At 35.9% G+C, this 23,302-nt stretch overlaps 1 protein-coding gene across 3 annotated transcripts in view; it reads left to right on the top strand.

Annotated features, from left to right (window-relative positions):
- Window positions 1-23,302, top strand: part of LOC116463738 (arf-GAP with Rho-GAP domain, ANK repeat and PH domain-containing protein 2) — a 182,333-nt gene that overhangs the window by 72,270 nt on the left and 86,761 nt on the right. For all 3 annotated transcript variants that reach the window (XM_058434826.1, XM_058434827.1, XM_032146988.2), the window contains exons 10-16: window positions 5,085-5,200; window positions 7,017-7,216; window positions 10,610-10,695; window positions 11,480-11,662; window positions 12,606-12,780; window positions 13,246-13,380; window positions 21,549-21,693. In XM_058434826.1, the coding sequence (XP_058290809.1) occupies window positions 5,085-5,200; window positions 7,017-7,216; window positions 10,610-10,695; window positions 11,480-11,662; window positions 12,606-12,780; window positions 13,246-13,380; window positions 21,549-21,693 (1,040 nt within the window). The remainder of the gene's footprint in view (window positions 1-5,084; window positions 5,201-7,016; window positions 7,217-10,609; window positions 10,696-11,479; window positions 11,663-12,605; window positions 12,781-13,245; window positions 13,381-21,548; window positions 21,694-23,302) is intronic.

Genomic DNA, 23,302 nt, shown 5'->3' on the forward strand with positions numbered 1-23,302 from the left:
TTTTTCTTTTTAGGAGTCAGTTTTGTATTTTGCTCTTTCACTGTGTAGTTTTAAAATGTAGTTTTCGCCAGGTTCTGTTGCTGCAAATTCATATGAATAACCCATTTCAGTATCTTGGTAAATATTTACCATTAATTCTATCCGAATGTTTAATATGGAATCATTGGTATGAATACTTTCTGTAATTATTAAAAAATGGAAATATTTATATTGAAGATAAATTCTGCTTTTAGAACCCTCAAATGAAAGAATTAAGTGGATGTATCAGACCCTTAATTTATGTCGCTTTATTTACTCTTTATAATAATACCACGTAAAGTAGACCTGACTATTTTCATAAATAAGGAAACTGAGGTCTACATAAACTAAATAACTTGCCAGTGATCAAACAGCCAGTAAATGGCTCAGCTTCGATTCTCCCTCGGTCTGACCTGCAGTGCCCACATGGTCATTGTACCACCCTTGCAGTGGCCAGATCTGCTAAGCCAAGCATAGCCATTGTTATTTTAGTGGGATTCATGATTCTTGACATCCTACGTTCTATCACAGCAAACTAAATTTAAAATATTGCTTACTTCGCAATCTATTTTCAGCCTTCTACTTTCTATAATACTGTAACTCTGCCCACTGAATTTTTGTGCTACTGTTTTTCTCAATCCAGTTTATAGCATTTTAAAGGTTGATGGTTTTGCTTATCCCTGGCTCATGCCGATATTTCATAATAAGAATAAAGCTTGCAATCAGATTGTAGTTAATGGGCAATTTATTTTTAATTTAGTTGAACATTTACCATTCACATTGAATTCTATTTAAAAAAAATTATGCCTGCTAGTTATTTTTGGACAGGACTTTTTTTGTAGTTAAGTTTTAAATAGATACTATGTTCAGTTGACTTCAAATTCAAAAGGTATAAAATAAAAATAATAATAACAAGAGTTAGCTAGTCCTGTGTAGCACTTACTGTGTGCCAGGCTTTGTTTTAAGCATTTTTATTGCATTAATTTAACCCTCACAAAAGTGATGCTGTAGGTACTACTGTTATCCCTATTTTGCAAATAAGTGAACAAGCGAGAGAGGAATACCTAAATAAGCAACCTGGTCTGGTATTTGTCTTTTGGCCAGTCAAATGTCACAACCTTTGGAAGGCCTGTTAGGAACACAACTCTCTCTTGTGGGTTGGATTCAGTACCCCTACCACCAGGCTTTTTTTTTTTTTTTTTTTTTCCACTTACTGCATTTTTCTGTTATCTCATTTTTAGACCAAAAGCTTCCCCAAGGCAGATACCCAGTCTTATGCTTTTTTGCAGCCCAAGGATTAAGCACAGTTTCTGGCACAACGAGGTACTTACTAAGCACTGCTTTGCTTTGCCAGGACTATTTTCCCATTAAAAAATGACTGTATCTGCTCTGCTTACTTCACAGAACTATTTAGGAAATCAAACGAGAGTTCATAGCTGTTTGTAAACTTCATAGCATGCACAAATAGATATTAAACCAATTACAGAGTCCACTCCATATGCTTAATGAAGACATGCTTTTAACACCTCTGGACATTAACACAGGAGTTGGCACCCAGGACAAATAGGATCTCACCAATCCAATGTGTCATCCTGTTCTGGCCTGCTTATTTGAAATTGATAGTCTTAATTATTTCAAATGGTTTTTGGTTTTTGTATTTTCTGATTGTATGCATTCTACAGAAGCAGATAAAATTGAGTCTTTTTGGTTTTCGTTTGTAGAGACAGGGTCTCACTATGTTGCTCAGGCTGGTCTTGAACTCCTGGCCTCAAGCAATCCTCTCACCTTGGCCTCCCAAAGTGTTGGAATTAAGGTGTGAGCCACAGTGCCTGGTCAAAGAGAGAAGTATTTATGTCTTGATATTTACATATTGCATACTTATACTGTCTAAATTAGTTGCATAATGGTTCTGCTATCTAAATCAGTGTTTCTTGGCATTGGCCACATATAAAAGCGATGAGGTTGTACTTTTATTTTGGAAATTAAAAATTCTTAGGTTCTGCCCCCAGGTTCATGGAATCAGAGTCTCTGGGTGGGAGGGAGAGATCACCACAGGTAATTTTTATGAGTATCTAGGGATGAGAAGTATTCTAAACATGTTCTAAATACTGTGAAAATAATGGCTTAATGTCCACAATTTTTTAATAGAAAATGCAGTTGTTTCATATATGATAGCTCTCAAGAGCACTGACATTTATTTTGTTACTCTTATATATATTTTACAGTCAATTTATGCTGGTCAGTTCTGTAGATACTCTAATTACTCAAAACCATATGGCCATGGCAAGCAGCTGATAAGTGGGTGGTGCGGTGGCTCACACCTGCAATCCCAGCACTTTGGGAGGCCAAGGCAGGTGGATCACGAGGTCAGGAACTGGAGACCATCCTGGCCAACATGGTGAAACCCCGTCTCCACTAAAATACAAAAAAAGTTAGCTGAGCGTGGTGGTGCACACCTGTAGTCCCAGCTACTCGGGAGGCTGAGGCAGGGGAATCTCTTGAACCTGGGAGGCCGAGGTTGCAATGAGCCGAGATCGTGCCACTGCACTGTAGCCTGGGCTGCAGAGCAAGACTCTGTCTCAAAAAAAAAAAAAAAATAATCATCTTTGCCTTGTTTGGGAGAAATTTGGGGTGTTAACCAGCTAGCACTCCCTTATTTTAACAGAAATTACAGCTTTACATGTAGACATTTTGTGATTTGCTGTGGAGATGAGCAGCCACCTATTCATGCAGGAGCCTTGATGAGGCTCATCAGTTTCCATAAAAGGTTGTTATTATTACCATCTGCTAGTATGACAGTCAGAGTATTATGTGTGCCCTTAGTAACATACAGGACTTGCAGGCCAGGCCCCCATCAGAGAATATAACCTGGAGTGATCTGATACACAGCTTTTGTCAAATGCCTCATTTTGTTTGAAGGACATGCAGTCCACGTATTTATTCTAGAGTTTATTTATTTATTCTAGAGTTTATCAATGTGAGCCATCAAAAAGCTGTTTTAAAAATATCTTATCTTGCTACTCCTACCTTACTTAATTTCCTCACTTGTGAAAGAGAGATTGAGTTCCCAATCACATGCATTGGGACTTTATCCAACGGGTATGTGATCCAGCAGGAGCATAGCTGTGGATAATTGGGGAATTTAAAAAAATTAATAATCAAGTATAACCCTGTGCCAATAGGCTGAAACGTATTAAAATGCGGCAGATTGGAAAAGCTTGATTTTCTTCCTTCCGTAGAGATCATGTTAAGTGCTATTTTTCATTAAGTAGGCTTACTATACAAAGTGGAAGTATGGCACTCCCATTCTGATTATTTTACAGCACTCAGCATTTCTCTGCATCTTTTCTTTTATATCACTGATTTTCAGTTTCTGTCTAGTTTCTCCTAGTAAAGTGAGCAATTAGTCCTTTCATCAGAAAAAAAAATCAGTTGATGATTTGTTTTCTAAATGAATCATTTCCTTATTCTAACTAAAAACTTTATATATTAAAAATGTAAGAGAGGCTTTCCCAAAATTTGCGTCTGGAAACTCTGGATACTCTTACAAGTTGGGGGGCATTTGTTATAGAATTATTTTTTTCCACTTACTTTATAAGCCGGGAACACATTAGTACTAAATGACAAAAACCTGAAGAAGAGCTTAACTAGATGGAGATTTGTTTTAACAAATCTGGTGGTGTAGGCGGTTAAGAGTTGGTACTACCAGAGAACAGGGTTCTCCCTATTTTGGTCCTCACTTTGGCATCCTTAGAGCCTAAGAATTTGTCCTCAATCTTCCCTTTTCTAGAATTGTGAAGTTCTAAAATGACTCTGTGCTTCTAGCAGTTACTTCCCCGGAAGATGGAAAAGTCAGGGCTGAAAGGCTTGCTTCTTCTAAGGCTTTTCGGCCCCTCCCCCTCCATCCTACCAGGAGTTGCTTAAATTTGATTGAAGGAAACTACAACACATGGCCACTTCTAAGTGTAGGGGAGAGGAGAATACACTTCTTTTACTTTTGGCGTATACAGCAGGAGAGACAAAGAGAAGAGGCAGATGAATGACTTCTTTCACAGTCTCTAACAAGTGTCCTTACTGAAAACGGGCCAGTATTTTTTTTTTTTGTATTTTGCCTTTAATATTGCTACTTTTCTTTAGTCATAATTTAGGAATTCAGCACATTTAGTCTGAATTTATTCAAATAGGTCATTTTTTTGATGTACATATTGTTTTGTAAAGTGTGGAGATTATTTAATTGATAAGTCACGTTCTGAAATCCATGTGAGTAGATGATATATTGCAAACTTTAATGCTTTTAGAATGCAGAGTCGGTTGTAGCCTTTTGAACAATTTTGAATTTTCATGAGACAAGCTGAACATAGTAACTATAGATTTTGAACAAATGGCAGTTTTTATACCAAAGTAGCATTAGAGGAGCTTTTTAGGAGTCTGATTGAAGGGAGGTGAAAGCAATAAAATATTGGAAATGAGGTAAAATTGTATACCTCATAAGACAAGTAGTGCTTTTGTTGGAGAGTAAATGAGGAGAAAAATAATGATAAACAGCAGAGGTAATCTAAGATAGTAAAACAAGGAAAGAACAATGAGACAGATTGGGCTCCAGATCTTTTCCACCACATACAACTAGCTGAACTTTCCATGTAACTTTCTTCCTTCGTGCCTCAGTTTTCCCATCTTTTTACATAACTAGTAATGATGCTAACCTCCTAGTATCATTTCCACCTAGGAAACTGCTTGACTTATAATAAGAGGTAGTTAATATTTAGCTTCCTTTAGTGAATGGATAAAGGTGAATATTGTGCCTACTTTCAAAAGCAAAGCATGTCTAGTTCAGTGTCGGTGGCCTAGTCAATGTTTCTTTCGCATGGAAGAAACCCATAACTATCGAGTCCCACTGTCAAGCTTAAGATGGCCCAGTGCTATTATGTATTGAGAGTGGCTACCTAAAGTGAGACTGATTTTGTTGTAAAATTTGGTAGAATTTATTGGAATTTAGAAAATGTAATTATACTTTCAAAATCTTTTTGTTGTTTCTTTATAGTTTTTTATGCTTTTCTCCAAACTAGGATTTTAAGAGTGGACTTGGTATTACCATAATTCCTATGAATGTAGCAAATGTAAAGCAAGTGGACCGAACTGTGAAACAATCTTTTGAAATAATCACTCCCTATAGGAGTTTCAGGTAAGCTATTTTTAAACATTTTGTGTTCGTTCTACTATAGGAAAGCTTGGGTGATCCACCTTTATGTTGTTCGTGGTGATTTTTCTCTTGTAGGCCATTTAAAATTATCTTCCTACTTTTCCATATTGTCTAATTTGTTAGCCACTATATAAAAACACCTTGTAAAAGTGACCTCAATAATCACAAAACATGCAAAAATATTTATTTCATGAAATTTGGGTAATTTCTTAATAATTATTTTTCTTACTAGGCATGGTGTATATTGTTTTTTTTTTTTTGACAATGTGTGATAAATTCCTTCTCATTTAGAAGGAATAAAATAAAAACATATTACATTGTCTTTAAGTTGTATTGCTATTTATCTTCTTTTAGCCTGATCAAATACAATCCCTCATTTAAAATCAATTCCGAATTACATTTGTTCCATATGATTTCTTCCAGGGCTTAAAATGATACTAAATTTAATGAATCTCATAGCACCTATTGATCCAAATATTTTAGCATTTTTTTATATATATCTTGTATTATGGTATTCTACTAATTGCATCATTTTGACAATGAAACAGATAATTTAAAGTATTAATATGGTTTAATAAACTAAAATGAATCTATAGTTTTAGTATACAGAATAGGCATAAGTCAACATCTTTTGAGTTCAACTATATTAATTCGTTTGTTATAAATAATCACATCACATGGTAGTGGACAAGTCAGAGGCAATTGTTCTAGGCCTTTAAAGGACTAACAATTAGGAATTTCAAATATACTATCAATTGTAGTTACTCATTTTGCCTGTTAAAATATATCCATTGCCTCAAATTTTGAGAAAGAAATGATCGCAGAAAAATAACAAGCTTTACTTTTACATTTGCAGATTCTAGCCAAAACTAAAAATGTAGATATTAATATATTGGCTGTGACAAATTTCCAGTAGAACCAGAAACCACTAAGAGTGATGGAATCCTAAAGAGCTTCAAAAAGTATAATTCATGTAGGCCATTTCTTTTTAAGGATTATTTAGAATATGTTAACTGTGATTTTCATTATATTTCAAAGCATTTTCCTCTTTACAACAGAAAATTTTAATATGAATCAGTTTTGTGGGTCATTGACCGAGTACGTAGCACTGTAGCACATTCCTTTGCACACTGCAGGGGCTCAGTAAATATTTCTTGAAGGAATAAACTGCTGTTTAATGTTTTTATTCGTTCACTGGAGCTCCCTCAGAATAAATCAGAACGTGGCTAAAAATATGTTAGAAAACTGTTAGAATGGTAATCACTTAAAACTTTTTTGATTTCCCAGTTTCTTAGAACCATCTGGGTATTATTCTAATTAAAAAAAAAAAGAATCTATTCTTAAATCTGAAAAAAAAGTCACAATTCTGGTGGGTGTTTTTGATAACATAGTTTCAGACTATCATGGCATAGTTGCTTGGCAAAATATTCCAGTAGCTCTGAAACTCTGCCAATAGTCTCTTATTGATGATTACATAACCATTGCTTAGGAAACATAGCCTCTTGTTTAGGCTTGTGACCTAACAAGGCAAATTTTTTGTTTTCTTTAGAAAATGTGTATGTTAATTTTGGTTCAAGATGCGTAAACAAAGACATAAGCAATGTGGAAAATTAAAAGGAAAAAACACGATTTGTTAAGTTAAATGATTTTTAACAGAAAAGACAACCCAGAAGTGCCTAGCAGCCATATTTTTCAGCTGTTGTTTAATTTGTGAGTGAAATGAATATGCAAACTGAACATACTGCTTAATTGGCCTTTACAAGGGAGATCGATAACACAGAAACGTTAATTGTTTCAGCTTTACAGCCGAGACTGAAAAAGAGAAACAAGACTGGATTGAAGCTGTGCAGCAATCAATAGCAGAAACTCTCTCTGATTATGAAGTAGCTGAGAAGATTTGGTTCAATGAATCCAACAGGAGCTGTGCAGATTGTAAAGCTCCGGATCCTGACTGGGCATCCATCAATCTCTGTGTTGTCATCTGTAAGAAGTGTGCAGGTAATTAATGACAAGTTATGCTCATCACTGCTTTGTGGCAGATTGGCAATGAATGCTCTTCATTGTTGTATATTATATATCCTAGCTAGCGGTTGTGAAAAGTAAAACCAGAGAAAGCTTATTACATTTAAATCAAATTCAGAAATATGAGTCTAAACTTCTCTTATGTATGACTTAGATATAAAAATGGATTTTTAAGCATGTAATCATATTTTATGCCTACTGGTCCATGTATAGATTTTAAAAAGACAGTGTTGAAAATTCTAGATTTTAGGTGAGTATGTTTTAGTATGGATCCTGAAGCTTGCATCTTTAACTTGAAGATTTGTGTACCTTTCCCCAGTCATTTTTGGTAAGACATATTTTTCACCTCAATGTTGTTTTGAGCACTAAACTTCATATGCCAGATCTGGTATCTCTTTATAATAAGAATTTTTATAAAGAAGCATTTCACAAGACTGTTGATGTTTATGAATATAAACCGGTACTGTGACTGGTTTTCTTCTTGTGACCTCACACTTGACAACCTGACATCTCAGTGTATTTGAGAGCTCAGACAGTTGCCCAAGTGAGTGGAAGGAAGTGGACCCCAGCTTAGGTGTGTGATCATGGAAGTTTCAGAGAAAGTTAACCACAGTCTAAACTTTAGTTCTCCTGGACCGCCTGTGTCCCACCACCTTCTCCCCCACTGTATGTACACACACACACACACACACACACACACACACACATACACACATACACAGAGATGAGAGAGAGAGACAGAGAGAAAGAGAATTCAACTCGAGTACTAGGCACTGTGCTGGTGTGGGGAATTAAAAACGTGTATAAGACATGACATTTTCTCCACAATAATGAGACAAATGTTGGACTAGAGTTGAATACAGGCTTCAGTGAGAATGCTGGAGAGGAGCACCTACCTCAGCTAGAGCACAGTGAATAGTGCAGTCACAGGAGTTGCTTCAAATCCTGAATGCTTTTCTAGAGCACTATTCAACTGCATTTCTCATCAAACCAAGATAGATTTCCTCACCAGCTAATTAATAATATCAATCACAACAAAAAATGCCAGTGAATCACCTTCTAGTTTGTATTTTATCTCATCCTTTTCTTCTCTCCAGTTTCATTGGAAGAGACGGCCTTTGTGCTGTTCACAGCTGATTTTTTCTACCTTTGCTTCCTTTCTTTCCTCCCTCCTTAGGATACCACTTCATCATTTATTCACTCTCTTATGTAAGTATTCAGCCATGGTTTCTTTTGTTTCATTGTATAAACTTGCACAAGTTCCACCATCAGGATTTCTAAAAGTTGTCCATTTCCTTCTATGTGTCATTCTCTGTCCCCTTTTTCTTTCATAGACAAGATATAATACGAGAAGTTTTAGTGTGCGAAGGTTTTTTTCATTCCTTTAACTTCCTAAGTTTTCTTCAGCATTCTGTAATCAGCTACCTTTTAACTGCTAATCAGCTACCTTTTCTCTCAACTGTGGTAAAAATCTTTTCACCACATTCACCAATGTATTTTACCTCTCAGTTTCGGTGTGGTCACTTACTATCTTTATTATTGTCTCTTTATTTGAGTCTCTTGACAACATGTCTCTCTATGACATCCATCCTCTCTCAGCTTCCAAGATACCAATCTTTCTTTGTGTTCTTATTACCAGTCTTCTTTTTTTGCAGTATTTTTTTTTCCACGTATTTCCATGCTTGTGAAATACATGTGTTCCCTTGGGTTACATTCTCACTTCTCTTTTACTGTGTTGCTCCTGAGTGATATTATTTATTACTTTAATTCCACACTCGTTTTTAAGCAAATTATTCTCACGCTATTGGACACCAAACTCTTATGATTATATGCCTACTAGAATCTCTACTTAGATTTGCCAAATACACCTCAAATGTAACATGTCAAAAATGGAGCCATCATTGTTCCCCTCAGCCAATTTCATAAAACTGCACATTTTCATATATTCTCAATCTTGATCAAAAGCAATACTGTCTACGCTGCACTCTCACAGCCTAAAATCTGAGACACCTTCTTGACCCTTCCTCTTTCCTTCAAACCCACCAAGTCTCATTCATTTTATCTTATCAATCTCTCTCAATCTGTCTGCTCCATTTTGTTTTCCTGCTGCCTCAACTCAGAATCTGTCATGCCTAGGTTACTGCAGCAGTCCCTTTCATCTCTTCCTACAGGCTTTTAAGTTTTTACCTTCTGGGTACTGTATTGCCTGTAGGTAGTCATTATAAATGCAAACCTATGCAGATTTATTCCAAGGGAATTTAGGGCTTTGTGCTTTGAATAGTTTCTACCTAAAAAAAAAAAAAAAAAAAAAAAAAGACAAGAACTTCTTACCTATTGTAGGGAAAGGAATGAACATCCATTGTTCATTAGACAAAGGGCCCTTAGGATCAAGGATAGTGGACTGTACGCTTTTTTTCCTTCTCAGCTTTGAAATAATCTGACATAACCTGGTTGCTCAGTGATGACTGATGATTTATACAGCACAATTGAATTGACAGTAATAAAATTCTGGGCTCTTACTCTCTTCCAGACATATTTGTTGAATAAAGTATTCATGTCAGATTTTTAAATACTCACTTATTAGATATGTAACTAGTTTTGCAATAGTCAAGTTTTTGTAACAATAAAGAAATACTCTCTGCATTTACATACATGGGGTTTTAGCAAGCTTTACAAAAGGTTTTCATTGGCCTATTTCTAGCTGATTACCAAATGAGGAAATATTTATACATGTGTCTGTACATATGCAGTCATGCACATGTATATATATATTTTTAAGTGTAGTTCTGTTTTTTTGTTTTTTTTTTTTTGAGACGGAGTCTCGCTCTGTCGCCCAGGCTGGAGTGCAGTGGTAAGATCTCGGCTCACTGCAAGCTCCGCCTCCCGGGTTCACGCCATTCTCCTGCCTCAGCCTCCTAAGGAGCTGGGACTACAGGCACCTGCCACCGTGCCCGGCTAATTTTTTGTATTTTTAGTAGAGATGGGGTTTCACCGTGTTAGCTAGGATGGTCTGATCTCCTGACCTCATGATCCACCCGCCTTGGCCTCCCAAAGTGCTGGGATTACAGGCGTGAGCCACCGTGCCCGGCCATGTAGTTTTTTGTTTTTTGTTTTTTTTTTTTTTAGAATCAGTGCAGATGCTGATGATGATTGCTGCTGTTTTTATTGTAGCCAGCTGTGATTTGTCTAATTCTCACCACTACTGTTAGTGCTCTTGTCATCTTGTTATTGAGGAAAGCAGGTATTGACATGTTTTAAGTTGAGAAGATATGCAACGAACATACACAGACATATGCACTTTTTTTCAAAACAAGGTAAAATAAATTTACATACAAATAAAATAGAAATGCAATTGTGTTTTGACTCTAGGACAGCATAGATCTTTAGGACCAAAAGATTCCAAGGTTAGAAGTCTAAAAATGGATGCTAGCATTTGGAGCAATGAACTCATCGAGGTAAGTCCTATTTAACCTGAATGGGGTTGTGGTAGGAGTTCAGTCTGCAGAGACTGGGAGGAGGTTTGCTGTGGGGTGGGGTGGCAGGAATTTTTCTCAGGGCTGTTTGATAAAGTTCTCACCACATTATGAAAATGGCTTATAGCCTTTTTGATAGTAGTAACTCTTTGAGAATGCTTCCTAAATGAGATATTTTAAAAGTAAAAGTATAGAAGATCCTTAAGAAGTACTTAGAAAGGTTTGCCAGCTTGTTTTTTTTTTAATGCTAGAACTGTATACGTGTGTGTGTGTGTGTTTTAAACTCAACATGGGTAAAATAACAGGAGAGTGAATGAAAACATTTGGAAAAATTTACTGTTCTTTACCTTGGCCGTACTCTGTCATTAACTGTGATCGAGGCTACTTTGCTGTGTCCTATCTGCATGTTCGGCTCCTGTTCCACCACCAAGCACTTTAGACAGGATTAGCCCACCTACTTGGCCATTTAAAGTGAATCTGACTCAGTTTAAGTGTCAAAGAATGAAAATACTTTTGCTACAATTTGTGTTGTTTGCAATTCTTTCCAAGCTAATTTCTTTCCATTATTTAGAGTGGCTAGGCTGTATTAAAAACTGATCATAGTATCTGCTTTCATACTTCCTTTCTCTGGAATAGTTGAGTCTTTCATGTGTTTTCCTGTATTTTATACTAAGTTATGCTTTAATTTGTAATATAATTCAGTTTCCTTCAGATTCAAATACATTTTATGAACTGATATATTATGGGTTTTTTTTTGACAATTCAGCTTTTTATTGTCATTGGAAACAAAAGAGCAAATGACTTTTGGGCTGGTAATCTTCAAAAGGATGAAGAATTACATGTGGACTCACCAGTAGAAAAGAGAAAAAACTTTATTACTCAGAAATATAAAGAAGGGAAATTCAGAAAAACCCTTTTGGCGTCTCTCACCAAAGAAGAATTAAATAAGGTATTCAGTTAAACATAACAGCAGACATGGATGTTAATGTCTTTTTAAAGATGTGCCAAGATTCTTGAGAAAAAGTAAAAAATCTTACACTATCTGACAAAATTATTAATTTTATTTCCTTTTGTGAGATTATTTCAGTGGTTTCCCCCTTGTTTCACTTAAGGATTCATTGTCAAAAGAGTGTAAATTCTTCCTCCATAATTGAAGTTTCCTGCTAACTCTTGTTGCCACAATCTGAGGATTTGGAATCAAATGGGGATCCAATAAAGTGAAGTCTGAGGACTGATATAATGTGAGAAGAAAGGATGAGAAGAGATGTAGAGGCAGCTTATTATTTTAAGGCAAAAGAATAAGATTCTAGCAGTTCCTATTGTTTGTACAAATATGATATATAACATAAGTCAATAATATTTTTTATTGCCTCTTTCTCACTGTTCTTCCTCCTTCCTATCCTCGGCCCCTGAGGGAAAGATCCTGAATTTGCTTTGCACTCATCTTTCAATTTCCCATAGCACTTAATAATTCAAATATTCTGCAGCTCCTGATTAGATTGGAAAATATATATTAACATTCACATGAAAAACACTTAATGGTTACTTCATTATTATATTGAAATATTTTGATTCTCTGTGCATCAGCCATTATCATAGTATGTAAGCATAAAAATGTTTTCCAAAGCAAGTATGATGGATTAGGTTTAGAAGGAACATCATAGCAACCAAACAATGAATTGAGACCTGGAGGTCTTGGGTTGTAATTTAAATTCACAGAAACCAGACCTTTTGTGCCTGTTGCCTAATTCATGGCATAATTATTATTAGCTGCCTTAGGATAAAAGGAATACAGACTTTATCCCATACATGAATTGTTAGACTTTCACTCATTTTAATAGCTAGAATCTTATTTTCTTTCCTTAAGATGTATATTTTCTTTTAATGACCAGGCTCTGTGTGCTGCTGTAGTGAAACCAGATGTTCTAGAAACAATGGCTTTGCTGTTCAGTGGAGCAGATGTCATGTGTGCCACCGGAGACCCCGTGCATAGCACCCCCTATCTGCTAGCCAAGAAGGCTGGGCAAAGTCTGCAAATGGAATTTCTCTACCATAACAAATTCTCAGGTTCGTCACTGTCTCTTCATTAACCCAGTCTTTTCCAATATATCCATAAAATGACTGAAGCATAACTATTTATTTTTCAAATAAGAGAAACCATCAGAATGAAGAAAAATGTCATTACCAAAAAGATGGATATGCCTAAGACTATTTTTTATATCATTTCACTAAAAAGTTTAGGAAGTCAATCTTTTATATTCCCTTAATCTTATAAATGGAAGATTAAAATAGCTAATCCCACATAATCATTTCCACCAACATTAAATCCGATTTTCATATATGAATAATAAACATGACTTAAGTGCTTATTTGCAAATTTTATGCAAAGTAAAATAAATATCTCTCTATAATTATTCTTTGGTAAATTTGAAGTAGTTTTTTTCTAGCTCAAAACTCATGTACATATTATAAACAAAAGGAAAATTGTTTACATTTTAGATTTCTTGTACCTTATTTCTTTATTTTTTCTAGATTTCCCTCAACATGATATTCATTCCGAGGGTGTATTAAGTCAAGAGTCTTCCCAGTCCACATTCCTCTGTGACTTTTTGTATCAAGCTCCTGCTGCTGCTTCTAAACTCTCTTCAGAGAAAAAACTGCTTGAAGGTATTTTTTCTACTCCTTTTAGATATTATCGGAGAAAAACTTTATTCCATTATCAAAACAATTAGGTTTAGAGTTTGATTTTTTGAGATGTTAGATTTGATCTCCAAGTAGAGATATTTTTGAGGATTTATAAACGCTTCTAGGTACAAATATTATTTCATGTACTGCAGCAGGGATTTACCATTGGGTTGGAATGCTGAGTGAATTCTCAACAGAATTCACTTATGTCTACCTTGAGGCTAACGAATTCTGTTTCAAGTTATAAAGGTTATTCTGAAAAAAAAGAAAAAGTGAAACTCAGCCCCTTTCCTTAGGGATGGACACCCCAACTGGCTCACCAGATAGTGTAGATTAATGTGAACACATAGGAAGAAATTCAAGTTTTTAGTACATATTCAATTAGAGTACTAAGTAATATCAAATAGTTCAGTTTTTTTTTTTCTGATTAAAAGTGTGTGTATGTGTGTGTTTAAGTAAAATAAAACTTAAGCTTGGTTTCAAAAAATGATGGGAATCTGATTTAACAACATATTATAGTTTTGGGGAATTATCTGAGCAGAGTCACAATGGGGCATGTATTCATTTATCCTTCCAACTCCTTGTGTCAAACTGATGCTAGGTATTGGGAATTTAAAAATGACTAAGACACAGTCCTTATGCTCATGTATATACATTGGAACAAGTCTGAGAAATATAGGCAGGAAAATATAATGCAATCTGCCTTACTGTAACAAAGAGTGTAAGAGAGATTAAGCTGTATATGCCAATTGATGGTGGCCATTGATCGGCTCGGGAGCCTAGCATTAATTCACTAGGTGGTATAATTCAGCTATGTTACTCAATCAAAAGAACGATAGGATGACAAACTCACTGTAGAGTGTTAATCCTCATATATGTGATTTGAAGTTCTTATTTCAATATAAAAGCTTTATTTTCAAATATATATATAATATATCCTAAAGCAGAATTATGTTGGGATTAACTATGCATTATTAGATTTTCCTGAAAAGAATAGCTGTCCTGTAGTGAGTGAGCATGTACTATGTGTAAGGCATGGCTTTAGGTACTTTACATACATTAATTGTAATCCTCATGAAAGTCTGCAAGATCGTTGATGTGATGTCAGTTTTCACCTGAATGGTGAAGCGTGGCATGAAGCAGAATTTTACACCTGATTTGTGTTATCATTGTTACAGGAGCACTTTGGCTTTGGTCAAAGTGTGACAGCCAGATGACGGTAGAATTGCAGAGCATTTTTATCCTTTGAATTAGATGTTTTTGATTCTTTTGGCAATTGGTTTTTGTCATCCTTTACTCAGCCTAACCAATAATAAATGTCAGATTTTACTGAGTTTTTTTTTTTGTCTTCCATTTTTACTGTCGATATTATCCCTAAGTAGTTAAAAGATAAGTGATCAGAAGATGAAAGTTCTTGGACAGTCTGTGAATTGACTATATCAGTCATCAAAATAATTAAAGTACTTTAAAAAAAGCTTAGGAGAATGTTTCTTCTAAATACTCAGATATCACAGACTCACTCTTCAAACCACTTAACTTTTATAAAGATCAAATGGGGATTGAAACACGAGATTTTCTTCCTAAGGCTTTTCAATATGTTGTAAGCATTCTGCAGGTTAAAAATGAGCTTTATTTTATTTTTTGACAATTGTAGTTATAATATTTATAAACTTACCATCTTCTTTAATATTTTCTTGAAACAGATTGGTTTTTAAATTTACTTGATATCACATTGAGGTAATAAACAATTGTAACTAAATAATTCCTTTTTAAAATATATTAACAATGGATTTTTGGTTAAAATTTATTTAGAAAAAGAAACTAATGCATTATCTGTATATGTAATTTAACTAGGGATTTTTTCCATTTTAAAACATTGCATTTTAGGTAATACGAAAGTGAGCTTTTGTATTTTGTCTGTATAATTCAATAACAATGATTTTAGTGAAAATAATCTGGCAGGGTATTCTTTGATTGTCTTAATATCTTCCATCCAATTTACCAGCAAGTTCTATCATTTCAAACTCAAAATAGATCTTGAAGCAGTTGGCTACTCTTCGTTTCCACTGAAGTCCTCCCAGCCAGTCACCATCCTGACCTACCTATGCTGCAGTGCCTTCCTTAATTGTCTTTCTGTATTTACCCTAGCTTCCCTTCAAAACTGTCTCCAAAAAAGAGGCTTATCTTTTTTGTTTTCCTTCCTTCCTTCCTTCCTTCCTTCCTTCCTTCCTTCCTTCCTTCCTTCCTTCCTTCCTCCCTTCCTCCCTCCCTCCGTCCCTCCCTTCCTCCCTCCCTCCCTCCTTCCTTCCCTCCATCCCTCCTTCCTTCCCTCCCTCCCTCCTTCCTTCCCTCCCTCCCTCCTTCCTTCCCTCCCTCCCTCCTTCCTTCCCTCCCTCCCTCCTTCCTTCCCTCCCTCCCTCCTTCCTTCCCTCCATTCCATCCTTCCTTCCTTCCTTCCTTTTTCTTTCTTTTCTTTTCCTTTCTTTCTTTCTTTCTCTTTCTCTTTCTTTCTTTCTCTCTTTCTCTCTCTCTCTCTTTCTTTCCCTCCCTTCCTTCCTTCCTTCCTTCCTTTCTTTCTTTTTCTTTCTCTTTCTTTCTTTTGCCCTGTTGCCCAGGCTGGAATGCAGTGGCACAATCTCAGCTCACTGTAACCTCTGCCTCCCGGGTTCAAGTAATTATCCTGCCTCAGCCACCTGAATATCTGGGATTATAGGCATCCACCACCATACCCAGCTAATTTTTGTATTTTTTAGTAGAGATGAGATTTCACCATGTTGACCAGGCTGGTCTCGAACTCCTAACCTCAAGTAATCTGCCCGTCTCAGCCTCCCAATGTGCTGGGATTACAGGCGTGAGCCATTGCGCCAAGCCAGTTATCTTTAAAAATGGAAATCACACAGGTAGTCAGGAGGCTGAGGTAGGATTGCATGAACACAGCTTGGGCTACATAGGAAGACCGGGTCTTCTAAAAGTAAACAACAACAACAACAAACAAACAGGAAAACTGATCATGTAATTCCATTGCTCAAGTATATTTAGTGGCTCCTCATTCCAGAATATAACCTTATTTTTTATTGTGACCTAAAAGACCTTTTTAGGAGAATGGCGTGAACCCAGGAGGCGGAGCTTGCAGTGAGCCGAGATTGTGCCACTGCACTTCCAGCCTGGGAGAAAGAGCCAGACTCCACCTCGGGGAAAAAAAAAAAAAAAAAAAAAAAGTCCTTCTTGTACCTCCCTCCCTTCATCTCCTGCATCTACTGTTATTCCTGTCCATGGTGGTGTGGTCCTCTACATGGTTACTTGCCTGGCTGCACTGGTTTCCTCCTTATTCCTCGAACATGCCAAGTCCTTTTCTGCCTCTTCTGGACCTTTTCACCAGCTGTTCCCTATGCAAAGAGGGCACTTCCCCCAGTCTGCTTCCTTCTTCTTATTCGGGAATGAGTTCAGTGCCCCCTAGTTAGTGACGCCTCTCTGGCACCCTGCTAAAGTGTGAGCCCACTGCCAGCCCTTCTCTTTCATAGGATGCTGTGTATATTTGTCCTACCACTGATCACATGGAGATGATCCTGTTTCCATTTTTTTGTTTCTCTTTCCCCCTGAAGTGAAAGCTCAATGAAGCATCAGCTTTTTCTAGCTTGTCAAGGATTATCAAATCTTTGATACCTCAAACAGTGTCAGCACATGGTAGGACATGATAAATATTTGTGGAATGAATGAAGAATCATTTTTTAGAGAAGTTACTACTAGTGTAAATGGGTAACTCATATATCAATATTTTGATTTTGATCTGTGGATAAAAAGATATAATTGCTGGCACAAAGCATATTTTGTGCAGAAAGCCCCTACTTACAAATGAACAGGAAAAGTTGAACTATTCAGAAAAACTTCTGAATTTGTTTCTTTTTCTCCCTTGAAGTTTGTGCAATAGTGTTGTTTCTGTTGAACATCAGATTTATGGAAAAAAATGAATTATTTGGAAAGATTTAGAGATTAAAGTGTGGTTGTCATCTTTGCCTCTGAAAGCAAGCACCTGGATGCTACCACTCCGTCAGCACTTGTCAGGACAGCCATAGAGCAAAATGATTAAAAACAAAGACGAAAGTCTGGGAATAAAATGCATGCAGTCCCAGAGTTACAGAGGCTTCAGATTGTCAGTTCAGGTTTTTAAGATTTGAAGTTTTTCTAGCCTCTGGTTATGAAGACTGATCTGTATTTTTCTTTTTTTTTTTTCCTTTTCAATTTAGTGTTCGTGAAAAGAAAGATGGATTTCTTTTGTTGAACCTAAGTACATAGTTGAATAATAGCATCCCGGTTTTGTTTTCCCTTTTCCCACCTCAACCGTATTTTTCCCCTTGGTATCTTACCTTGATTTGTTTACATAGCATTCGATTTTTAAAAAGAAAGTGGTTGATTTGGATTACTAGAAATTCTATTTCTGCCTGTTTATATTTAACTTTGTAGATTAGCACTGAGGAATTTTGAAGATCTTTTGTTCTGTGAAATCCTAGATTGTATAGCTTAAACATGTTTTTCCAAGGCTAAGTCACATGTATTTTAAATGAAAAGGATTACTAATGTATATTACTGTTTGTAGTGGGTGCCGAATACTATTAATTTAGGAAATTCCTCATCATGAAACAAATTCACAGTTTCAAAAATAATAGTTTTGTCTTAACTACCTCAGATATATTGTACACATTCTTTACCGTAATACATTTTTTGAGTTGAATGTATATAGTTCAAGCATATAGCAGATACAGTGAGTAACTGTGTGCAGGCATTAAGAGGGCAGCTTCCAGAACCCACCTGCCCGTTAGATTAAAGCAGCAACTTTCAGAACCCAATTGCATGGGGTTCCTTCCCCAGCTCTGATGCTAAGTACTTAGTGTGACCTCAGGAATGTCGATTAACTGTTATGTGCCAGTGAATAGGGTACAAGGAAGGGGCACAATATAACTGACATAATTGGGTTGGTCTGAGGATTCAATGAGTTAAAGCATATAAAATGTGTAGAACAGTGCATGACACATAAATATGATGATGATGATGATGAAGAGGAGGAGCAGTGAAGGGCTTATGTTTAAACACAGTTTCCCCTGGCTTCCAGTTAGCCTTTGAGTTTAGGTATGTTGTCCTGTAGGCTGTAGCTGACAATCAAGGTATCCAACTATATTACGCATATCATTCCATGGTAGCATTTCAGTGGGTCACCTCTGGGGAGTTCTTTATCTGTGCTTGAGTAAATCCTGTCGTAATGTTTTTCTTCACTGATCTCAACATGAAGATTGAATTGAAAGAATGAATAACCCCTCTTGCCAGTCCACTAACTTTACTTGCATCTTACATATAAGTTCCTGTTTATGGAACAGCTAAGGCCTGAGTGTCATTCATTCTGTGGCCCCAATTTTATGTTGGTAGACAGCTTCCTTTAACAATTAAAATGACTTGTGGAGCAGAGAGGGTTTCATGGAGGGTACCGACATTTCTCAAAGTCAGATTTAGGAGTGAATATCTAAATTGGCCCAAGCAGACCAGTATCCTTCAACATAATCTTGTTAAACCTTTAAATTGCTTCCCATATCGATGAGAATGTCATGATTTCCTGTCACAGCTTCGTTATTATAAGCCCTCAAAGACAATATGTGCACCTGCCTTGTCTGACTTCTGGCCCATTTCACTTACGAAAATAATGCTAAGAAATGGTTACAGAAATGAAAATGCTACAGGACTGACTCTACTGAAGCTTATTATTCTAACTGAAAATGAGTTTGTACATACCCTTTTAAAGAGATCTGTCATTTGTTTCCCATTAGAATTTACATAATGATATCTGCAGTCACATTTATGTTATGCTTAATTCGTTTGACACTGTTTGTTTAAGACCTTTGAATGGCTCCCACTTGTCTAAGTGAGAGAGGCACAAACTCCTGAACACCTGTCAAGTGAGACTCTTGGGGTCTGGCCTCTGCCATGAACCTGCAATCTTGTTTCTCATTTCCCAACTTCACGTGTAATCTGATTCTCTGGGCAAATAGGGTTTTTGCAGTTTCACCCTTCTATGACTTCCCTCATACTGTTCTTTCCTGATATTTTGGAAGGATTGTAGTTCCGAATGTGTTTTTTCTACTTTAGAAACATGTCTCCTAAATCATAAGAGATTATTTTATAGACATTTTTCTTTGCAGTTTTGTTTGTTTGTTTGTTTGTTTGTTTGTTTTGAGACGGAGTCTCACTGTCTCCCAGGCTGGAGTGCAGTGGCGCGATCTCAGCTCACTGCAGGCTCCGCCCCCCGGGGTTCACGCCATTCTCCTGCCTCAGCCTCCGGAGTAGCTGGAACTACAGGCGCCCGCCACCTCGCCCGGCTAATTTTTTATATTTTTAGTAGAGACAGGGTTTCACCGTGGTCTCGATCTCCTGACCTCGTGATCCGCCCGCCTCAGCCTCCCAAAGTGCTGGGATTACAGACGTGAGCCACCGCGCCCGGCTGCAGTTTTTTTTTTTTTTTTTTTTTTTTTTTATCAGTTCAGTATGGTTGGGGGGCTTACCTCCTTGATTGCTTCTAATCTACTAAAGAGACAACCTGCTGGTTATCATTTTGGACACATCTCCCCTTTCATTGGATTATAAGCTGCCTGAGAACAGGGGTGGATCTTCTAATCTATGCCAGTGATTATGTATGTACTGAGTAATTATGCATTTTTTATTCTCTTATGAAGATTCTTCTAGACATCTGAGTACATTGTTTTGAAATTACTTCCAAACTTCCTTTGATTTGTATTTTGACTTTACCTTTTCTTATATTTTAGAAACTCACAATGAATGTTCATTTAAAAATTGTGGCTTTTCATGATTTTTATCTAACTGTGTAGGACATACACTGTGACTCAGGATTTGAGGGCCCTGGAATTATATATCACCTTTGACCAGGAATTGCTTTAGTCTCTGTTAACTTTCTTTTCCAGTGCCCATAAAGGATTCGTTTATGCTATTTGCTTCTGCTAGTTATGATTGGACTTTTCATTTGGTAATTCATTTTCAGAATACTGTGTCCTATCTAGCTCTCTAGGTGTCACCGTTTTGATGGTTAATCCTTGTGATTGTTTTTTGAAGCCAAATACATTGTCTTATTTTCTTTCATGTCACCCCCACACCCACCTAAGATTCTAATCATATGCTAAAGGAAAAATTTGAAATTAGTTTAATATGTTCTTAAACTTTTAAATTAGTTTGACTTATAATTTAAGACTTACAGAAAAGTTCTAAGAATAGCGCAAATAATTCTCATATACATTTTACCCAGATGTATCAATTATTAGCATTTTACATTTGCTGTATTTTTCTGTGTATGTGTATATATATATATGCCTATGTATAATACACATACATATGTATCATATGTATATATATACGGGTATATATTTATCTTATACTTTATATGCACACTTAAAAGTAAGTTGCAGACATACCTCTTTACCTTTAGTACTTCAGTATGCATTTCTTAAAAAGAAAGGCATTTATAAATAATGCCCTAAAGTAACCACAGAACAGTAATCCAGCTTCAGAAATTATCTAATATATAGACTTTATCCATTATATCTAATATATAGACCTTAGTAGTCTTAATGTCTGTAGATCTAATCTATATTTTAGGTGATGTTCTGATTTAGCCTGCAGGTGGTAGTGTGCTGACTTCAGTATAAGATGAATTTGAAATCTTCTGAACAAGCATTAAGGGCCCTGCAGATTCTGACCCTTCTTCCTTTGCATACCTACCATAAGCTGCAGTCTCACTTTTCATGCTACATTTTTGTTTTCCTTTTAATACTCTGTACAGATATTTCATACTTTGTAGCTTCAGAGTTGTTTTTCAGCAACCTCTTTACGGCTCTGCCTTCTCTGGTTATCAATGTCACAGTCATTTTTGTTTTGTACATTCCTTGCTACTAGATTGTAAATTTTTTGGAGAGCAGAGAATGTGACAACTTTATATCCCATGCAGCAATAACATATACTTTATATACTTTATGTGAAATAGGAAATTAATAAATTTATTTACTTGCATCCAGCCATTATTTAGAAGTATGTATTTGTTTTTAAAATTGGATTCGTGATTAGCTCAATTTGTTATTTGTTTTGTTTCAAATTCTTAGAGACAAATAAAAAATGGTGTGTTTTGGAAGGAGGCTTCTTGAGTTACTATGAAAATGATAAGTCTACCACACCTAATGGCACCATTAATATCAATGAAGTTATCTGCCTGGCTATACACAAAGAGGACTTCTATTTAAATACTGGGTAGGTCTGTCATTACACAATTAGGAGGTAAAAGGTATTTTCAGGTAATTATAACAGGTAATGAGAGTTTTGTTATCATTTTAGTTCTTTAGTTGCTTCTAATAGAAGGGTTCAATGGTTTTTGAAGCTTATCTTGCACCTTCTGAAATTTCTTTTGGGAATTCACTACAAAGTAGGAAAACTGAAATATTTATAGTAGGTGATATGAAGTGCTAGCATCTTCGAATCAAATCTTATGTAATTTTTTTTTTCTTAGATGGAGTCTCGCTCTGTCACCCAGACTGGAGTGCAGTGGGCGATCTCGGCTCACTGCAACCTCCGCCTCCTGGGTTTAAGTGATTCTCCTGCCTCAGCCTACCGAGTAACTGGGATTGCAAGTGCTACCACACCCAGCTAATTTTTGTATTTTTAGTAGAGATGGAGTTACACCATATTGGCCAGGCTGGTCTCAAACTCCTGACCTCAAGTGATCCACCCACCCCGACCTCCGAAAGTGCTGGGATTACAGGCATGAGCCACCGTGCCTGGCCAAATCTTATGTAAATGTATAGCATATCACTTATGACCATTGTAGTCATTTAATTTTGTTACTTATCATTTAAAATAGTGGACTGGTGGTAAAATTCATTTATTCGTTTAATGAGTATCATAATTAAAACAGGTAAGGAGAATATTCTATGATGATCTGTTCACATTAAAATAAACAATATTTAGTAGCATATTGAAATGCTAAATTTCTTAAAGAGCTATTTGTTAATGGTCAGAAAAAAGTAACAATGAATAGATTAAGCATTATTTATGTAATATATTTGACTCACATATTCTATGGTTTAAATATATCTCTGTCAGGACTTTAAAAGCAGGCCATCTAAGATCTTTGGTGTGAAAGTGTCTTATCATGTTTTTTGATGTAATTAATGAAAAACAGTGATATTAAGATCTGAAAAAAATCAGTTTTGTAGGAGCAGAGATTTTAAATAAGATTTTTATATGAGAAAGGGAGATTTGCAAAGCTGTTATTTACATAAAACTACATTGAACATATTACCTTTATTATATGATGACTAGTTGAGATGACTTGTTTTATAGTAAATCTGATTTGATTTTTGATGTGAACAAAACTGATTATTAATTGACTTGTTTTTGTTTTAATAGTGCTTTTACTCTAAATGATTATTCAATGTAATATGGCTTATGGAATGTTAAAATAAGTGGATTCTATATATTAAGTTACTAAGTAGTAAATGAAATATAAAAAAGAATACTAGTTTATATCAGTATATTAATATGTTTAAAATATTCTTGATAACATTACTGATACAAGTAGCTATGCAGAAAGTATCTACAATGATATGTGGTTAAAAAATAATTGTTGCCATGAAATTCTTGCTGAATTGCCTCAAATAGCACATTGGAGAGTATGACCTCAATAATGTAGGCACTGAAGATTTATATAGACATATTTTAGGAAGAGAGCTGGAAGAAGTGGTAAGGAGATTGGAGGAAGAGAGACGGTAATTGTTGAGAATTTAACTAGAGGAAGAGGGTGAACTGCTAAGATTAAATGACTGACTGGACAAGAGTTGATGTTAAGGGGAAGAACAAGTTA

The sequence above is a fragment of the Hylobates moloch genome, unplaced genomic scaffold (genome assembly GCF_009828535.3).
Source record: "Hylobates moloch isolate HMO894 unplaced genomic scaffold, HMol_V3 SCAFFOLD_56, whole genome shotgun sequence".
Taxonomy (NCBI): Eukaryota; Metazoa; Chordata; class Mammalia; order Primates; family Hylobatidae; genus Hylobates; species Hylobates moloch.